Source organism: Aristolochia californica, unplaced genomic scaffold (assembly GCF_029961685.1).
Source record: "Aristolochia californica isolate CCGP_79_NKW_82.1479 unplaced genomic scaffold, dmAriCali1.0.hap1 SCAF_15, whole genome shotgun sequence".
Lineage (NCBI taxonomy): Eukaryota > Viridiplantae > Streptophyta > Magnoliopsida > Piperales > Aristolochiaceae > Aristolochia > Aristolochia californica.
In genome coordinates, this window is record NW_027181826.1 from 25,220,172 (window position 1) to 25,238,136 (window position 17,965).

The window sequence follows — 17,965 nt, forward strand, 5'->3', positions numbered from 1 at the left end:
ATGCTTGACAGCCTTGCGACCTGTAAATGAGGAGAAATATGAAATTGTAGTTGATATCCTTGGAGTCAAAGGGGGATCTCGAGAAGGAGACAAAGAGTAATTAATAAGGTTATTTCCACATTATCCAATTATCATTGTAGCCTTTATAGTTTTAAGCTTAGGAAGACATATCTTAAATGTTTATATTTTGGACTCTATTGCTGCTTCCAAGCTACAGGTCCTAGATGAGAACACTTCCAGATGCATGAAGACATACTAGCTAGAGACATGTTAATGCTGGATGAGTGGTTTCTTGATAGTTTATGTGAATCCTTGTAAAAATGGTTTATTGTCACTAACGAGTTTGTATCCTCTTTTGCTCTTTTTAGTTGATTGATTTGAGTTTTTTCTTCAGTCCTGTAATATGTATCTTAGGCCTGCTTTTGCAATACAAGTTAGCACATTAGATTATGGTTGCAGTTCATTGTGGTTAGAACGCACAACATAATCAACTGAACAGCATAGATGACTTGCAAAGATAAGGTGAAGACAATAAATGGTGCTATTGAGTAAACATAACCATATTCAGCACCAAGAGAAAAATGTACAATTACAATGTGACCGAATTGCAGTGAAGTTAGGAATGAATTCTGTTCAATTATATGTCATATACCACCGTACGAGCTTTTACAACAAAGGTGCTCTTCTATTTCTGATGATTGAAGATTGGAAGGTCAATCCCAAGACCAAAAAATACACCAAAATTGGCTACAGTTGCTTGGAATGCTTCAAAAAATAGACTGGGGAGGGGAAAAATTAAGAGAACACAATTCAAGATCAACCAAAGAAGACCATGGTCACCTAAAGTTGCAACAATGGGCCCCACCCCTGGACAACTTGTCCCTTAAACATATCATCTGTCTTGGAGATTGGTAATGTGCTGTGTAATAGTCCTCCATGCATCCATACTGACAAAACTTCCAGTTGTGGGAATACTGAACTGGACTTGATGCATTGAACTCTTCAACCCACATCCCCATGCTCACATCTTCCATCTTGAAGAGCTGCCAAAGTAGAGCAATAGTTTAGAAACTAAGATGGCTCAAAATATATCAAGATGGTTCACAAAGGCAACTAACCCTTAAACTCTGATTTGCATGCTGGGCGACGACATATTTTGAAATATCACTTGAAATTATGTATCCAGGTCCATTGGCATATGGAGGGTATACTTCTTCTGGCCATTCCTATTTTATCATTATTTTGTGAGTTAGACATGAAAACGACAAAAGAAAATGGATATTCATATTGGCAAACTCGAAGTTAGCAAATTCTCCAATCCACTTGGAATTTTCTTATTTATTGACAATACTGAAACATCAACAATAGTGTGCAACCAACTAACCTCATATGTGACTGCCCATTTTCCACTTCGAAGTGGCCTATGCAGGAGGTTAAGATTTCCCATGTATAGAGATTTCTTGGAAGCAATGCCCTCAATTTCCTTTAATACTGTATCTACCCTTACAAAAGTATCATCATCACACTTCATTACATAAGCAGCTGTAACATTGCGAACCTGCAAGATAAGGGATCAACAAGTAAAAGTGTAACAACTGAATTTCCTATTAGGTGGTGCTAATCAGTAATCCTCAAGAGCAAAATTGGCTAAGATGAAGATGCAGTACAAAATATGAAAAAAATTGACAACTTACCCCGAACTCACATATGGCAATGGTTTTGAGAACTACAAGCTCATATCTATCCATAAATGGCAAAATGACAATGTCGCCAAAATAATCTGCTTCCTTCTTTAGCGCAGCATTGACTTCCTTCCTTTGATTCTATATGTTGATGTACGATATTAGAAACTCAAAAGGAACAGAAACAAGAAAATAAAACTAGATGTTAAGTAGTGAGATATCACAAAGATAACTGTGAAGTTGGGTCCAAGGCCCATCCCAAAATGACTACCCAACTTAAGAAGCCTCTTTCCTAACTTATAAATTCAAGATCTCTGTACTCACTAATCCATGTAGGACAATTCATTAACACTTTCCCTCAAGTGTAGGTCCTCTTTTTGTAGCTCTACAAGTGGATAATTTAGGTGTAGGCCATTTTTTGTGACTCTATAAGTAGATAATTTAGGTGTAGGCCATCTTTTGTGGCTCTACAAGTGAATAATTTAGGTGTAGGCCTTTTTTTTGTGGCTCTACAAGTAGATAATTTAAGTGTAGGTCCACATATGAGTACTGGCTCTGATACCATGTGAAGTTGGATCCAAGGCCCCTCCCAAAATGACTAACCAACTTAGGAAGCCTCTTTCCTAACTAATAAACTCAAGATCTTTGTACTCACTAATCCATGTGGGATTATTCCTTAATAATAACTTTTTAGTTTATTTAAGATTCAACTTCACAAACAAGAACTAACCTTATTCTCAAGCATTTTTTCTTCCTCCAGAACAATTCAAGGACAGCCTCACTTAATATATTTTCACTTTTAAATATATTGAGGTAACCATAAGTTTCAAAGACATGCTGAATGAGTAGGCAATCAGTCCTTCCAGTAACAACCAGCGTGTCTAATTTCATAATCACTATCTCCACATTATTCCACTAGGGCTCAGTTTTCATCGCATCAAAATATTAATTGCCTGCCATATCCACCAGGGACTTTTATAAGAGAGCAAATAGAATGATTAATTAAGAGACCAGATTCGTTTGACTAAGTTCATGCTAAACTTCATAGATCAATCTGTAGGAAACCAGTTAAAAATATGAGGGAGATTCATGCTGTTTGCATTTGTGGCTTGGTATGTACTGTTTCCTGTACTCCTCCGTGAGCTTTGTGTATTTGCTTTCTTTATCTAGTTCTCCTTCTCACCATCTCAAAACACACACACACATACACAACAAGGACAACCTTCCTTATTTTTTTCTTTAACAAGACATTTTTTCTACTGGGTGGGAATTTTCCTTTCTTTCTTCTTAGAAGTTACTGTTTTGGCTTTTTTCTGGTAAACCAACTCAACCAAGTTGGTGCCTTTCCGTTTAGTAATAATCAGTTGCCTTGAGCTGCTCCATTTTAACATAGAAAATGGAGAGCGGAATAAAATACCACTATCTCCTATACCACACCAGAAATGCTGTCTTCTGGTGAGGCACCTGAAAATGCCATTTGGATACCTGCAGAACCAAAAATAGTGTCATGTCACAGTATGAGCAGCAGAAAGCTGCATCCTCACTTTATCCATGGGCCCCTTTCTAGGAATGACTTTGTCAACAATTTACTCGCATTACTTCAAGAAGCTTCCAAGTCAATAGTTTCTTAAAAAGGCAGAGTGTCCTTTTTTAATTTAGACAATGATAAGAAGTAAGAGTTCAGGAAGAGAAACAGGTAGGTCGAAAGAGGCACAAAGGGGTGTGGATAGTGAATACAGCACAAAGGAAACATAAAACTATTAAAAAAAAAAAACTAATCTGAAATGTTATAGAGGAGAATGAGAGTTTATGCTTCCACCTTTTGCATTTATTGGTACCAAGAGAAATTATAGTGCAGACTGCTAAACTAAAAAGGCCACTTGGGAATGTTCTGTTGCCTCTCCTCTCCCTTTTGATTTATGCATGCGATTTAGTCTTTTTCTATCTTACATCTTTTTATTGGGATCCCTCTAGCATATCTGTAAGCCGATTTACTTTATTGGGTTCCCTCTAGCATCTTTTTATGTTGTCATTTAACACGTGGTTCTCTGCACACATGCAACACAGATATTCACAGAGCACATTGTCCACTGAATTATTTAAGGGCCTATCTCAAAATGAGCTCCTTCTCTAATTTCAAAGCTAAAGTAATAAATAGTACAGAATAAACATGAGCATATAACTATTCTTTATCATGTGATAAACTGTGAAGTTTTGCATATCCAAACGCACTTTTTGACAATCCCTGCTTAATCAGATAATCGATGAGCCTGCTATAAATGTAGTTAACAAAGTGCAATCACATTAATTAGTAAATAAACCAAAAAAATCCTTTTTTGGGGAGGAATAGTTTTGGTCCATTTGGAATCACTTAGGAAAGCATCCATAAATACACATTATAAACATGGAGTACCAGGACCTTAAAGATGAACAGGACAATGGCAAACACGTTAAAATTCTCACCAGTGCCACAAAGAAACGGGCCAACACCTTTGATGTCTTGAAATCGCGGTATTGCATCCATGTTTTTCTAACAGCCATGCGCTCAGCAAAGTGATTTGTAGCAGATAGAATCCCAATGAAAAGATGAACTGGGCCTTTTGGCAAGGGAGGAGACCTCCATTTATCAGACATTTCCAAGACTTGGTGGAGCGAAAAACTAGGATGAGAGACAGGAAGAGAAGTTGCATATACTGAATGCAAATCCACATTGCCTTTAACTGCCAGTCCCGTTGCATCTTCGAGAGTAAAACCCTGATGATAGCAGCAGAACAGATCAGCAAGTTCATAAAAGTTATAATTGATCGTCAACTTTGCTAAAAAAATTAGAACATAAAATATTGTTTGTTTTCATTTTAGCTGTGCAGTAAGTACCGTTCTATATGGAAATGAGGTCACGTGTTGACCACCAATAATAATGTGATAGCCTTCCACACCAGCTCGTACAGTAAGAATAAAAAGTCTACCCTCCACAAAAGGAAATGGCCATGTCATTTCAGGCTTCTTTGCACGTCCAATGAATCGTTTAAGCCATGAAGTTGTCTTGGATTCTTTGGAATCAACAAGATCATTGCGTATCCATTTCTCACATCTTCTAAATCCATCAACTACCCAAACAGAATTATCAGAAACTTGCCAAATTCAGGGGACTTTACATTACAACGATAACATCAGAAACATAACATGCTTTTACGTTATCAATGGTACTTTTACTAAAAAAAGTAAGCAAGGAGCACATCAGTCTATGTATATACATATAGAAGTAAATAAGAGATTACCAGTGTCGTCATCATCTCTAGAAGCTATCCCTTCACATCTCTGACCACGTCCCCACTGCATCCTATAACACGTATTGTGCTCAATGACTGGCCTCTGACTCCAGTCACCCTTTAATCGTGGATTCAAATGCAAAATTCTTGGTGGATCCTTACCATTGACTGATTTCAACCCTTGCAATTCTACTATGAACTGTGATACCCGTACCTCTGGGTCTCTCCAATGCATTCTTGCAACCTGAGAAACATACTCCTTGTGAGCATAATGTGGTGTGCCCACCACTGTGATGGATGATCCTGCTGCCAGTCCACAAGGAAGGAACATGACATGGTCCCCTCTTGCAAATTGATCTCCTGTCTTTGAAACTGACGAGGGGCAAGACTCAGGTCTTCCATCAATCAACTGAGTCTGGTTAAGTTCTTGCAGTTCATAATTCTCCACATCTTCCCACGCTTTCATACCCAATGTCCAAGCCTCATCTGCCATTTTCTCCAGGTCAGAAAGGTTGCTTGTTTTATTCCTCCGTCTCATGATCTCACCTGTAATCCGACCATAACGGTTTTGAAAAGGCCTAATGGTCCGTAGTCCATCATTTCCTTCCTGAACTGGTACTTTACTAAGCAGTTGTGGTGCATCCTGGTTCCTTTCATCTTCCAATCTATGATTAAAAGTGTCTTGGTATATCGAACTAAAGAAGTGCTTGTCACCAGCTGAACCATCAACACCAATAAAAGTCTCATCCCCACTCAGAATACTAGCAATTTCAAGAAACTTATGAAACTTTAAGTAGATGAACATCAAGTACAGGGCTCCCAGTCCTATCAGCAGGTGAGACAATTTCAACCTCCTTGAACCCAGTGCATCACACTTTGGTCTTAAAATATCACTCTTGGGTCTCTTCATTGGCAGTTGATTGTAGAGAATCTAATAAAGCTGAGTCATTAATTTCCCAGCCCGTCCTTCCTTATCGAAGTTTCACATCCAATAACACTACTGACAGAAAGCCAAATCCTCATCATTCATTCAAATTCTCAGAAACATTTTCCACTCAGAACCTTACCTCCCCGGTGCAAATGTAAATGAAGAAAAGCTTGAGATCTGAACCCGAATTTTCACCACGAGGGATTAATCCCTCTACAATCCCCACGCAGATTTACTCAGAGAGACTAAAGTGCACGTAACAAAAAACTTTAAATTCAGCGAAAATTCAAACCGACCCTTCTGTCTGACCCACCAACTCTTTAACCAATCACACCAACGTTTCACAGAGAATGCAACCCACACCAAGTCCGAAAAGACATATAGAAACAAAGGAAAAAAAAACATAGATAGAACATACATAACACCTCAGTAATCCAATACTAACCACCGCCGTCAATCCAAACGCCCGCCCAGTTCCCACCACCGCATTTCTCCCCCCTCTCAGCTCAACCCGATCCTAACAGCCTGCCACGTTCCCAAAACCCTAACACGAAGGAGAAAACCCAGATAACCGATCATAGCATCGAAAACTCCAACACCCCAAAACAACCTCCTTGAATCTCCTCATAGAGAAGACTCTCGAGCGTCGTCCAAACTCCAAAACACCCCAGAACTCTTCCACAAAGGAACAGATCTTCAAAATGAAGAAGAAAAGCTACAGAGACATCCGAAAGCCAAAATCTGAGGGAGGACAGTAGACACCATACGAGGCGAGGACAGAGATTTGAAGCGCTTGTCTTTTTTCTTTTATTTAACGAACTTGTTTCGTGAGTTTGGTTTCTTCAGTTCCTTTGGCAGGGGATATGTCTCGTTGAGAGACTTTTGTTAACAGGTTCAAGATTGAACTAACAAATCTGACCTACTTAATCAGGTTTTGACCCATTTCTTGGTATTGATACCTTTTTAACTCACTAGAACCACCAGAATGAAATGAACTTAGCCAATTCAGTCTGGGTCAGGTGTGGGCTCAATAAGAGAGCTGCTCACACATCTGACAAGATGTTTCAACCTTGATATAAGTTACACATGAGACATCTCAGATTTTGTCAATTACTAAATGGGTCTCATATTACTTATAGGGAACTCATTACCATGAATAGGATGGGTTCCATTCACAACAATTTCAAACCCATGAAGTTTGTATAGAACATATTGGAGGAGGGAAGAACGAGGGCAGTATAACATAAGAAGTTGTTAACGAAGAAAAGAAGTTGATCTAATGGATGAAGATAATGTAACAACATAAACTGGGTTAGTTCATACTCCCTAGGTTATCTGTAAAATGTGAGTTCCATAACATTCGAGTTTGTATGTTATGGACTCCACGAAGGAGTTTATGTGTCTCATTAAAGTGTTTGTGCTCACGTCTAAGGCCTGTTATATGTAGCCTAGACGTGAAGGACAACGTTGAGTGGGAAAAGAACCCCACAATGAAAAAATGAAAAAAAAAAATTAATAAGTTATAAAATTGAACAATAGGACCCAAAAATCCAATGAGAAAGCTTATTTTCCATAGGGTATGATCAAACTACTCCTGATATCAAGTTTTTTTAATAGAAGAAAAGATGAAATGGTCATCCTCCTAGGCTACTACTTTCAGCTCCCAATTTTCCAAAGAAAATAAATGGATATCCAAAGACTTTGCAGCAAGGGTAGAAGGTGACTGTTGCTTTTTTTTTTTTTTATCTAACTATTTGGGCTTGTATGCTTACTAACAAAAAGACTATGTTCCATTGATAGATACTAGATTGCCAGGTTCAAGAGATCTCCCCTCAAGTTGATCAACAAAAATTAAAATGACAAGACAAAGAGTCTTCTGAAGATAGAGGGATCGTCTCCTATGCCCCTATTTTCCCAAATTCTATCACAAAATTTCACACTTCTACCTCTCAATTATCACCTTCAATAAGAGTAATGCAGAGCTTTCAACCTTAGTACCATTGTTCTACTTGCAAGTAGTAGGGCACTTGTCAACCTGTTTCAAAATCAAGCAAGAACTCAACCACCTCTTTTAATGTCATGCAACCCTCTTTCTTCTTTTTCTTAAAAGATAGTTGAAATCCAAAGTTAAATTTTTAAGTACATATAAGAGGTTAACAAATTGTTGGATGTTATCACTTAGTTACATAGCATGAATTCTCAAATGATTCACTTAGAAGCCATGATTGATCCTGATATTCCATTTGTAGAGCTATCTAGGCTCCTCAAAATCTTAAGAAGGAAGATTGATGGACTAATAGGAAGTTAAGGAAAGAAAAAATGAATGAACAGAAGAGTGAAAAGACTTGAATAAGGAAGACACTTCCAACATAGCTGTGAAAATCATATGAGAATGATAAAGATAAATGTTAGAAAACAACAAGAAGGGTAATTTGCTAATTTTACACTGTCTGTAATGCCTAGTGATGGCACCATCTTGATCAAGATTTGTAGATGTATCTATAGATGTGATTTCATGTAATTCGGTGTATACATTGAATTATAGGCATGTAAGTGTATAGGGGGGCATCATGTCTTTTTACATATTTTTCACATTAGTTATCTTTGGAAGGTCGTGCATGACTCCCAATGAGAGCACTCCCAATTATCTTTTTTTTTTTTTAATTCCTTTTCCTCTCTCCTTCTCTTATTTTTATATAAATCTTCATTCATCTGTTATGGTATTAGACCAACCAATTCATATTGCAAGGTCATGAAGACTTCTTCTCCTCCATTGAGGGTAGTGATTCCATATGAAAGGTTATTTCAAATTTTGGGATATCTGGTTGGTAAAATTTTGATTTTTTTCTTCTTCTCTTGTCATAACCTAAAGGTTGATGGTTCCTACTATAAATTGAACATTTCTATGCCTAATTAGGTCTTTAATTAGGGTTTACTGAGTTGAGATATACCTATTTTGCATTTCGCGCACCTCCGTTACTGTCTCCTTGTCTATGTCATTCCTTGATAGGTTGATGTCAACCCAAATTGCATTGATTTGGTGACTTGTGTTGCTTGGATTGATATCCTATCTTGGTGGTTGGCACACATTGAATTATTTGCCCTAATCCTAAATATTGAGGTGGGCCCCACCTAAACTGGTGTTGGTGTATTTGTATGGTGAAGTGAAATTGTGGTTAAAGTGAATAATATTTCCTTATGATGGCTAATTTTGGTGAGAATTATCATCCCCTCAAGAGAATTTGGAAGCTTTGAAGCAAAATATACAATTTTCATTATATCTAAAATACTAAATAGTCAAAATTATCTTAGCTGGTCAAAACCAATTCAGATATATATTAAGACAAAGTGGAAGTCCAAGTTTATTAGGGAATATTCAAATCCCTTGAATGATGATAGAGAAGCAGAAGATAGTCAAGTTATGACCTGGCTAATTACCAACATTGATTCCAAGCCGAGGAATCAAGTTATGAATTATGAAATTGTGAAAGAGATGTGAGTGTCTTTAAAAGCTCTCTATGGTCAAGAGAGCAATTTGTCCCAAGTTTACTAATTGCATGCTAGATTTTGTGGCCTTAAAAGATGAGGGAGATCAGTTACAAAGTACTATGTGAACTATTGGTTGTGCTTTAGGAGATACATATTTTTCATCCTTGTACTACTGATGAGAGGGAACTGAAAAAATACTAAGGACAATTACATGTTACAAAATTTTTTGATGGTTTGGGGTCAAAATTTGATGTTGATAGGGCATAACTGTGAGCCTCAAATGATATTTGTCTTTATACATAGATTTTAATAGAGTCATACGTATAGAGATTATTGTTGTATCCCAAGGAAGTAAAGATATTAAGAGTGCTAATGTATCCGCCCTCCACACTTTGGGTAACTCAAAATTAATTAGAGGTCGAGGTGGAAGTGTTGGAGGCAAAAGAAGAGATAGCCCTAGCAAAAACAGATGTAGGGCTGATAGTAGACCTGGCAAGAAATGTGTTGATTGTGGCTGCTCCAATCATTTTTCTGATAAATATTAGGCCAAGTTTGGTAAAGTGGCATGGACACACTCTCTTGTTCACAAAGAGTACTAAAGCATCTATTGGGCCCATGATGAATATTGTTCCCCAAAGATTTGATGAGATATAGCATCTTGCCCAACGCATGACACACTTAGCCATTGTACCCTCTACCTCAACATCTATAGCTTAACCCTCACTTCCCACTACCACCTTGGTAAGCTTAGGTATATTTGTCTTACATGTGTGTCCTACATCTACTTGGGTTCTTGACGCAGGAGCTACCATTCATATGTCAGGTATGTTTTCCATGTTTTCTTATTTACAAGAATCTTTTGTTATTAAGCATGTTACCCTAACTGATGGGTATGTACCATTGGTTCAAGGTATGGGTTTACTTATCCCATCTTCATGCATGTCACCCCAATCAATTCTATTTGTTCCAAAGTTTTCACATAATTTGTTGTCTATGAGTCAACTTACTAAATCCATAAACTATTTTGTAGTTTTTAAACTATCTCATCGTGTGTTTTAGGATCTCACGACAAGGAGGACAATTAGTTTCATGCATGAGAGAGGTGGACTATATTACCCGGATTACAGTTAGCCATTGCTCTTCATGTTGAAGTCACACCATTTCAATGTCATCTCCAACATCCATCCCTAGCCAAGCTAGTTCAACTATTTCCTAACTTTCCTTCCAGTTTATCTTTTCAGTGTGATTCATGTTTGTTGGGCAAGTATCATCGGACGTCTTTTCCTGTAAACGTAAATAATAAACATCCCTCTCAACTTCAAATCGAATAAACTCATTAAAGGAGATAGAAGTCAAGAAAGTAAACAACTAATAGCCATCCCACGTTGTTAAACCCCGACAAACTCATTAACTTGAAATTTTGGCATGACTCAACGAGGAGCAAAGAGAATCCCACAGGCCAAACAAAACTGGTATGCATAACCATTTGTACCATATTACATCAGCTTTCTTACCTAAGAGCTCTATATGGAACTTTAGTTCCAAATACAAAAAGAAAAACAATAAATACTGCATTTTGCATTAAGAGAGTTTAATAAAGTAAAACAAAGTCATACTTTTTCTTCTTCTTTTGATACTTTATCTCCAAGTGCAAAAAGAAAAATAAATATCGTCATACTATTTTTTTTATGTTTTGCTTCTTCTTCGTACTTTTTTTCTAAGTGAAAAAAGAAAAATAATAAATATTGTCATACTTTCGGTTTGTCTCTAGTTACTGATACTTAATATTTGACCAGTAATTAGTTAGATTATTTATTTAATTAAGATTTTTTTAAATAAAGGTCAATTCCGGCACTTGCCGGTGGGTGGTGTATGAAATTTGTCCAACGTACGTCGCACCAAATCAGAGCTCATTTTCTCAAAGGCAACTAACACTCTAATTTCCATCTTCGGACGCTTAAACAAAGCATACTTTGTGGAATCCAGTTGCAAGGCAGTAAAGTGATATGTGAAGCAAGCTAAAACAAAAAATTCCCAATTCAGATATAAAATAATGCCCAGACCACTTAAAAAGAGGGTCACACTTGACCATCTCCATACTTAAATTCCCATGCAAATGTTTCAGGGACCATCTGTGCTTGGATTAGATACGGTTATTTGACTAGAGTTTGTCCTTAATACTAAAGGCAGGTTGCCGTTTTCAAACTTAATAATGCTCTAATGGCCCCTTTTTTCTCCCTATCTATCCTCGTTTTTCTCTCTCTCACTCTCTAATGGGTCTAGGGATTGTATATTCTTAGTGCTGATAATTATTCCTTTTCAACCTTTCTTAGTCACCCACCAACTACCACTTTTAACCTGGCAAAAAGAGAGATGGCTATTTGTGATATCTCTCCATGCTTATTGTTAGTGCTGGCTCTCACACCGTATTCAAGTATCATCAGATTGAGTTTTTGATTGTTTAGATCATGAACAGTCTCATCTATTGAAAAATCACATTTTTCTATAGTATAAGTGCCACAAAGTAAGGGTCCTTTGCAATTGACTTTAAGAGGTTTTGCTTCTCAAAGATTATCTTTGTGCAAGAAAGAATATTTTAGATTTTTTTTTATTTTTTTTTAAAGATTTGGCCTTGCTCTTTTCAAGGTTTCAAATTAATTCCTACACACCCTTTGTAATATGACCAAACCAACTATTCGATACTTAATCACATTATCAGGGAATTAGTGTCTTTTTTTATATTATAATTTTGTCATATTGTGAGACATATAAGCTTAATTAATGCTGATTTCTCAGGGGTTAGTAACCATTTAGCCCTCCACAGCAATTAAGAATAGACCCGACCATTAAGACACATCCACACCTATCCAAACCTGTCATTAACACTCCTAATGATGTGGATATGATCGATTAAACAGGTTTGTCAACCAAAAGCCAATGAAAATGCAAACTCTCAACAGGCATTAAGCAAAGCCTCCCTGATCCTGTCACCCAAGACACGAACCACGGAAACTACAGAAACCCTGTCTCCCCCCCCTCCCAATGCGCCTAAAGAGCATTTTTGTCGAACCTCGTCTCGGTGATAGCTCTTGCTGGGCATCCTCTGCTCTGCTCATGGTGTAGGAGACACAGATTTGCTTTTAAAATCATCAAATTCTCCTGTCAACTTTTTTCTTTCGTCACCCACATTTTTCTCCCATGTCAAAAAGTATAGGGGAATCCATGGATCTTCCAGGGGACCACTCCCCTTTACTGCTACTGGATTGCTGTCGCATTACCTGCTTCCATCACTGCAAAACTTGTTTTCTAGGCATTAAGATATCATTGAGCTTTGTATTATTATCTGTTAATAGACAAACTGAATGTTGGAGAAAGAAATATCGGTATTCTGAGCAAATCTAGGGACAAATATATGTCCTTGAATTAGAAATCAAACCATCAGACTGAAAACAGAGAAAGACATTAGCTCACGTGCTGCTTCTCAGCTCTTTCAGCAAACCCACATCAAACAAAATAACTCAATGGAGAAAATTTACCAAACAGCGAATCACCGTTTCACGATGCTCTGAGCTTGGAGCTAACTCCATTAAATATAATCCGAGCTTTAGATGGAGTTCATCGGACGAATCACCACTGATGCACAACTTTTGATACGATCCCTTGATCCGACTCGGGATCTAAGTATCTAACTCCCTATCAATGTTTTCTTTTTTCCTGTTTCCGATCTGAGTCGTCAAGGAATCCACCGAACATCGAGCTGTTTCAACTTTCAATTGAATAATCCAACTTCTAGTATCCATCTCGATCTTCCAAATGGACAGCCAAACCGGCCGACGTCAAAAATCTCACCGGAGACCTAAATCGGAAAATTTCAGCAATTAAGATCACGGCAGTAGAGAAAATTAGTAAAGACCTAATCGATGAATTTACCACGTGACGATGCTCCAATCTTGAGGTAATTCCGCCAAATTAATACAATATTTGGACGGAGCTCACCGGAACAACCTCCACCGACACATAAAGATGCACGCGATTCCCCGATCTGAGCCATCGAAGAATCCACTGATCTTCGAACCGTTTCAATTGAATAATTCCGAGATCCATCTCAATCTTCCAGATCCACATCCGAACTCGCCGGGGAAGATTCAGACAGACGATCAAACTGTAAATAATCCAAGACAACATGCAACGTGTAATTTCACTGGTATTAGGGGGAAGAAAAGTGAGTGATTTTTTTAAACAGCACACAAGCATCGTGAACACTAACAGAGAATGCCATAAAAGTGACATGTACGATCTAACACCACTGGCCACACGAAGACAAGTCCGCGGATCTGGTCGGCGGTAACCGGTAGCCGGGGGCCGGGGGCCGGAGGCCGTTGCCGACGAAGGAAAAAGCAGGAGAGGTCGGCTTGACTCTGGGCGTCTTGTCAAGGGCGGAGCCCACAAATCCGGAAAAGAAAGAAGTGTGGAGCCCACAAATCTAGCGGTGAGCTGTTGCGCTTTTGACAGGTATCACTTTTCCCATTTCAAAAAGCCATTCTGGATACCTACCGTTATATTATTTCTTTCTCGTATCTCTCTCTTATCTATCCATAAACCCAGCTGTTTTATTGATTTATTTATTTATTTATTTAATCAATTTTTCTATTGGTTTCAATTGAGCTCTTCCAAATAAATCATAATGTGTAGCCCACTTCCAATATATCACTAATGGCACTTGGGTAATTAATAGTCATTTGATAAGGGCTAGGGCAGAAAACCGAGAGGGGAGAAAAAGTCTTGGCTAAAAGAAACGGTTCGGTGGCCACTGCCGGGCCACAGAAATGAATCTCATTATAAAATAAATAATATTTGTTTTATTCATTTTTTTAATCTCATTATAAAATATTTCTCTCATACCGAGATGATGGGAAAGTAACGGTAAATGTGACGGACCGAGGATCGGTAAGGCCGCAGCGGGGCTGGTGTAACGGTTCGGGTGAAACTTTGAGACGGACAAGGTAACGATCCGCCTCTCGCTTTCGTATTATATACAGCCAACTTGTACTTGCAAGTCGCACGTCGACCCTCACGTGGATTGGAATAGGGACGTCACTGTTGAAGATGGGGATGGATCATGACTGAGCAGAGCTGTTCATTCGCCAGTTGGCCAGTCAAAGTGTGTCTATTTTTCAATTCAGTGTATCTCTCCTCTACTATATAATTATGAATTTTATTCTATAGTTTTATTTTAATAGTAAATAAATTTTATATAACTTCAAGTATAGAATAATATGGAAATGCATCACCATCGGTTTCAAAATCCATGATAATTAATTATTTCGGTGACATGGCATACCCTCCTTTTTTATTATAACTAATAACAAACTTGATCATCTGATTATTTCAAGTCAAACTGATTTGAGTGGAGTCACGAGTTGGATCTCCGTATTATAAAATTATTGTGGAAAAAGCTACTAAAAATATTTAAATAAATTATCTTTGGTGATATAGAATAATGGCACCACATTATTCGAAAATAATAAAAATATCTTTATGATGATATTTAATTATTTATTTTAATCATTTATTTCTCCAACAAATTACCATCTAAGCTTTAAACAAATCTATATCGATCATATATTACATTAAAACAATCACAAAATAATTATTTTTATAAATTAATGTAAAAATAAATAATTTAATTTTTTATTTCTTTGCTTATTAGCTACATGGACAAAATTAACTAAAGACTTGTACTAAGAGGGCAACATCAGTTTTGTGAGCCTAAAATTTTGATGATATGTTTTCAATAAGGGCTTGCATCTACCATCTTAATTGTCACATGGTCACGCTTCTCTTTCTAGTTATTGTGGTTTGGCTTTTTATTCATTTTTTAAATTATTTTATGTACGTAAATAATACAAGAAATGTATAATAATCCGATGGTGGCTTTGTTTTATGAGGGTTGTGATGGAAACCACATCCTAATATTGGGTGTGGATCTTCTTCACAAAAGGTTTTCCATGTACACGAAAATAATTTAAAAATAAAGAAAGCCACTTTTTTTTACTCTCTATGCATATTTTGTAAAATCTCAAAAACATGTAATTATGGTTTAATAACCGAATCATACTAAATCTCTAAAAAATGGATGGGGTTTAAGTGATTGGGGTCAATTTATTCGATGATTGAGCTCGAAAATGAAGTAGGTTAAGATCGAGTAAAACTTGTTCCTCTTTTGGGTATAATTTTAAAGTATGAAAATTTTGGTGTGATCGATTTATGTTTGTTCACTCAAATTAATAAGTAGGGACTATGGGTTACTATTTTACTCATTTTAACTATCTATGTTTCTTTTTTAAAATATTTAATTAGGAATAATAAATAGGTGAATAAATTAATTTATTTATCCAATTTATATATTTGATAAATAAATAAGGTAATAAAACCTTTGTAAATAAATTAATCAAAGTAAAATTATAAAATATAAATAAAATTAAATTATTTAATCGTGATAAACTTAAATAAAATAAAATAAAATCGAAGCTATAAATAAAAATAGTAAATAAATTATCTAGATAAAATAAATATACCATGTCTCATTCACATCACCAAACGTTATTTTTAAGTGACGAGCGTCTTTCAAACTGCGAGATCCCTTCTGATATTTTCGACGGGTGAGATCGAGGAATCAAGTTGGGCCCCACGAAACAAACGCAGTGGTACAGAAGTGGGTCCCATCAAACGGTGGTTGCATGTACGCGCGACAAGAGTCACCCGTCAGCAATTAAATAAATAAAATATAATTCCAATGTATTTAAATGAGTCGACCTCCGAATGTTTTGTCGCTGTCACGTGCCTTCACGCGCCTTCTATCCGATTCGGCACTCCTCCATGACTCGGCGATTTATTTATATAAAAAATGGGTCAAACCGGCGGTGGGTGTGGGGTTAATGCTCTCAAAAACTCATGGTCTGAAAGCGGCTCCCCCTTTTTGCTTTCCGTAGGCTTGGCGGCGGCTTTTCAAGTGGCTCCAACTTAGTGGATATTTCATTCGATTATTTTTTTATTTTGAAATCATTATCTAACATCTGATATTATTTAAGCTGAAATAATATATTTTTGTATGTTTTGTTTAAACATTTTATGATTAATGATAGTTATATTTAAAAAATAGATAAATTAAAATGAATCAATATATTTGTTACTTCCATTATATATATATATATATATATATATATATATATATCAGATTTTCAAATCCTTATCCTTAAATAATTTATTAAAAATAGCATAAAATATGCCAAAAATATTATATCAAACATTGGCTTTTCTTTATAAAAGACTATTTTATTAACTATAACGTCATTTATATTATTATATTTACAATAATATTATTACCAGCATTTTATAAATAATAAAGTAAAAATTTAAATGCATGGGTAATAAATAAAATATAATAAAAATATATCAATTTTTAGATATTTAACTTAAATGAGATGAGTAAATTAAAAATATGATGTAATTAAAAATATATGGATTTTGGTTTATACTCTAATTCTCCGTAATTTTATACGGCGATCTAAGTGAATTATTGCAATTGTTGAGGATATTGGGATTTAGTTTATAGGGTATAGTTTTAATTAAAGATCTCACTTAATAACTAGAATAAAAGAATCAATAGATCTCCTCCGCAAAAACAAGGAATGGGTTTAGGTTGTAAACTTATACGGCGGTCATCACCGCGCTTGACCACATGGGCCCACCAAGGAAGATCCGCGGACTCGATCTGGGCCCCATCTTCTCTAATAAGCCAGATCCTTCTGTAAAAAAAACATGGAAAAAGCGCTTTCCACAGTGGCCGCTTCAAGTAATTTTGATGTAAAGGAGTGGCATAAATGCTGGGTGTAGCATGATTGAGTGTAAATTCACTAAGATAAAAGGTGGGGCCTACTTTGGATTTTTTTAATTTATAATTTATAATTTTTTATTACTAATGCTAATCGCTTTGTTTCGTTCTATTTAATATATAATATCTTATGTAAAATATATTTTTATTGGTCTTTATATATTTTACTCAGGATTTATAAAAATGTAATGAATAAATTAAAAAATCATGAAATATAAATTCTTATTTTAATAATATGGAAGTATATTCAAATTATAATAAATTATATTTTTTTAATATTTTGACTAATAAAATATTAACATAAAAATCATAAATAAGGCAAGGCGTCTCAAATTTTACGTATTAAAAATAGCACATAAACATGATGGCAATAAGATATTACATAACGTGTCACCTATTTGATATATTACAAGAGACTTATACACTGGCCTTGACGGTAGCAGAGGAAATACCCGAATTAGATGAAATTTATATTATTTTACAACGAAATATTTTCTACCGAATTTTATTTTTAGTTATTGTAACTAAAAAGAAAAAATACCTTAAAGAATACAAAAGTGAAAAAAAGCTGAGATGGAAAAAGCTAAAGCCAAGGAGGAAAGCGCGGGCTATCGTCCTCCCTCTCTTTTCTTACACGCTTTCGTCCTTCTCGTTTTAACATATAAAAGGCAGCGAAAATAATGGCGGAGAGAGAGGTCGAAGC

At 36.1% G+C, this 17,965-nt stretch overlaps 1 protein-coding gene across 1 annotated transcript; it reads right to left on the reverse strand.

The window, feature by feature from the left end:
* Positions 1-577: 577 nt before the first annotated feature.
* On the reverse strand, positions 578-6,749 carry LOC137951383 (hydroxyproline O-galactosyltransferase GALT2-like). The gene is made up of 7 exons (XM_068798000.1): positions 4,961-6,749; positions 4,557-4,789; positions 4,146-4,436; positions 1,695-1,823; positions 1,385-1,558; positions 1,119-1,226; positions 578-1,043 (listed from the first exon to the last, which is right to left on the reverse strand). Exons 1-7 carry the CDS (start codon positions 5,859-5,861, stop codon positions 837-839), a joined length of 2,043 nt encoding a protein of 680 aa, XP_068654101.1. The 5' UTR covers positions 5,862-6,749; the 3' UTR covers positions 578-836.
* Between the last annotated feature and the right edge of the window lie 11,216 nt (positions 6,750-17,965).

Bases quoted from the DNA above. Each gene is read 5' to 3' on its own strand.
- LOC137951383 (XM_068798000.1), bottom strand. From the start codon at position 5,861: ATGAAGAGACCCAAGAGTGATATTTTAAGACCAAAGTGTGATGCACTG. The intron at 4,437-4,556 runs GTACTTACTGCA...TGCTATCATCAG, and splicing joins CCTCATTTCCATATAGAACG to GGTTTTACTCTCGAAGATGC. The intron at 1,227-1,384 runs GTTAGTTGGTTG...ATGATAAAATAG, and splicing joins AATGGGCAGTCACATATGAG to GAATGGCCAGAAGAAGTATA.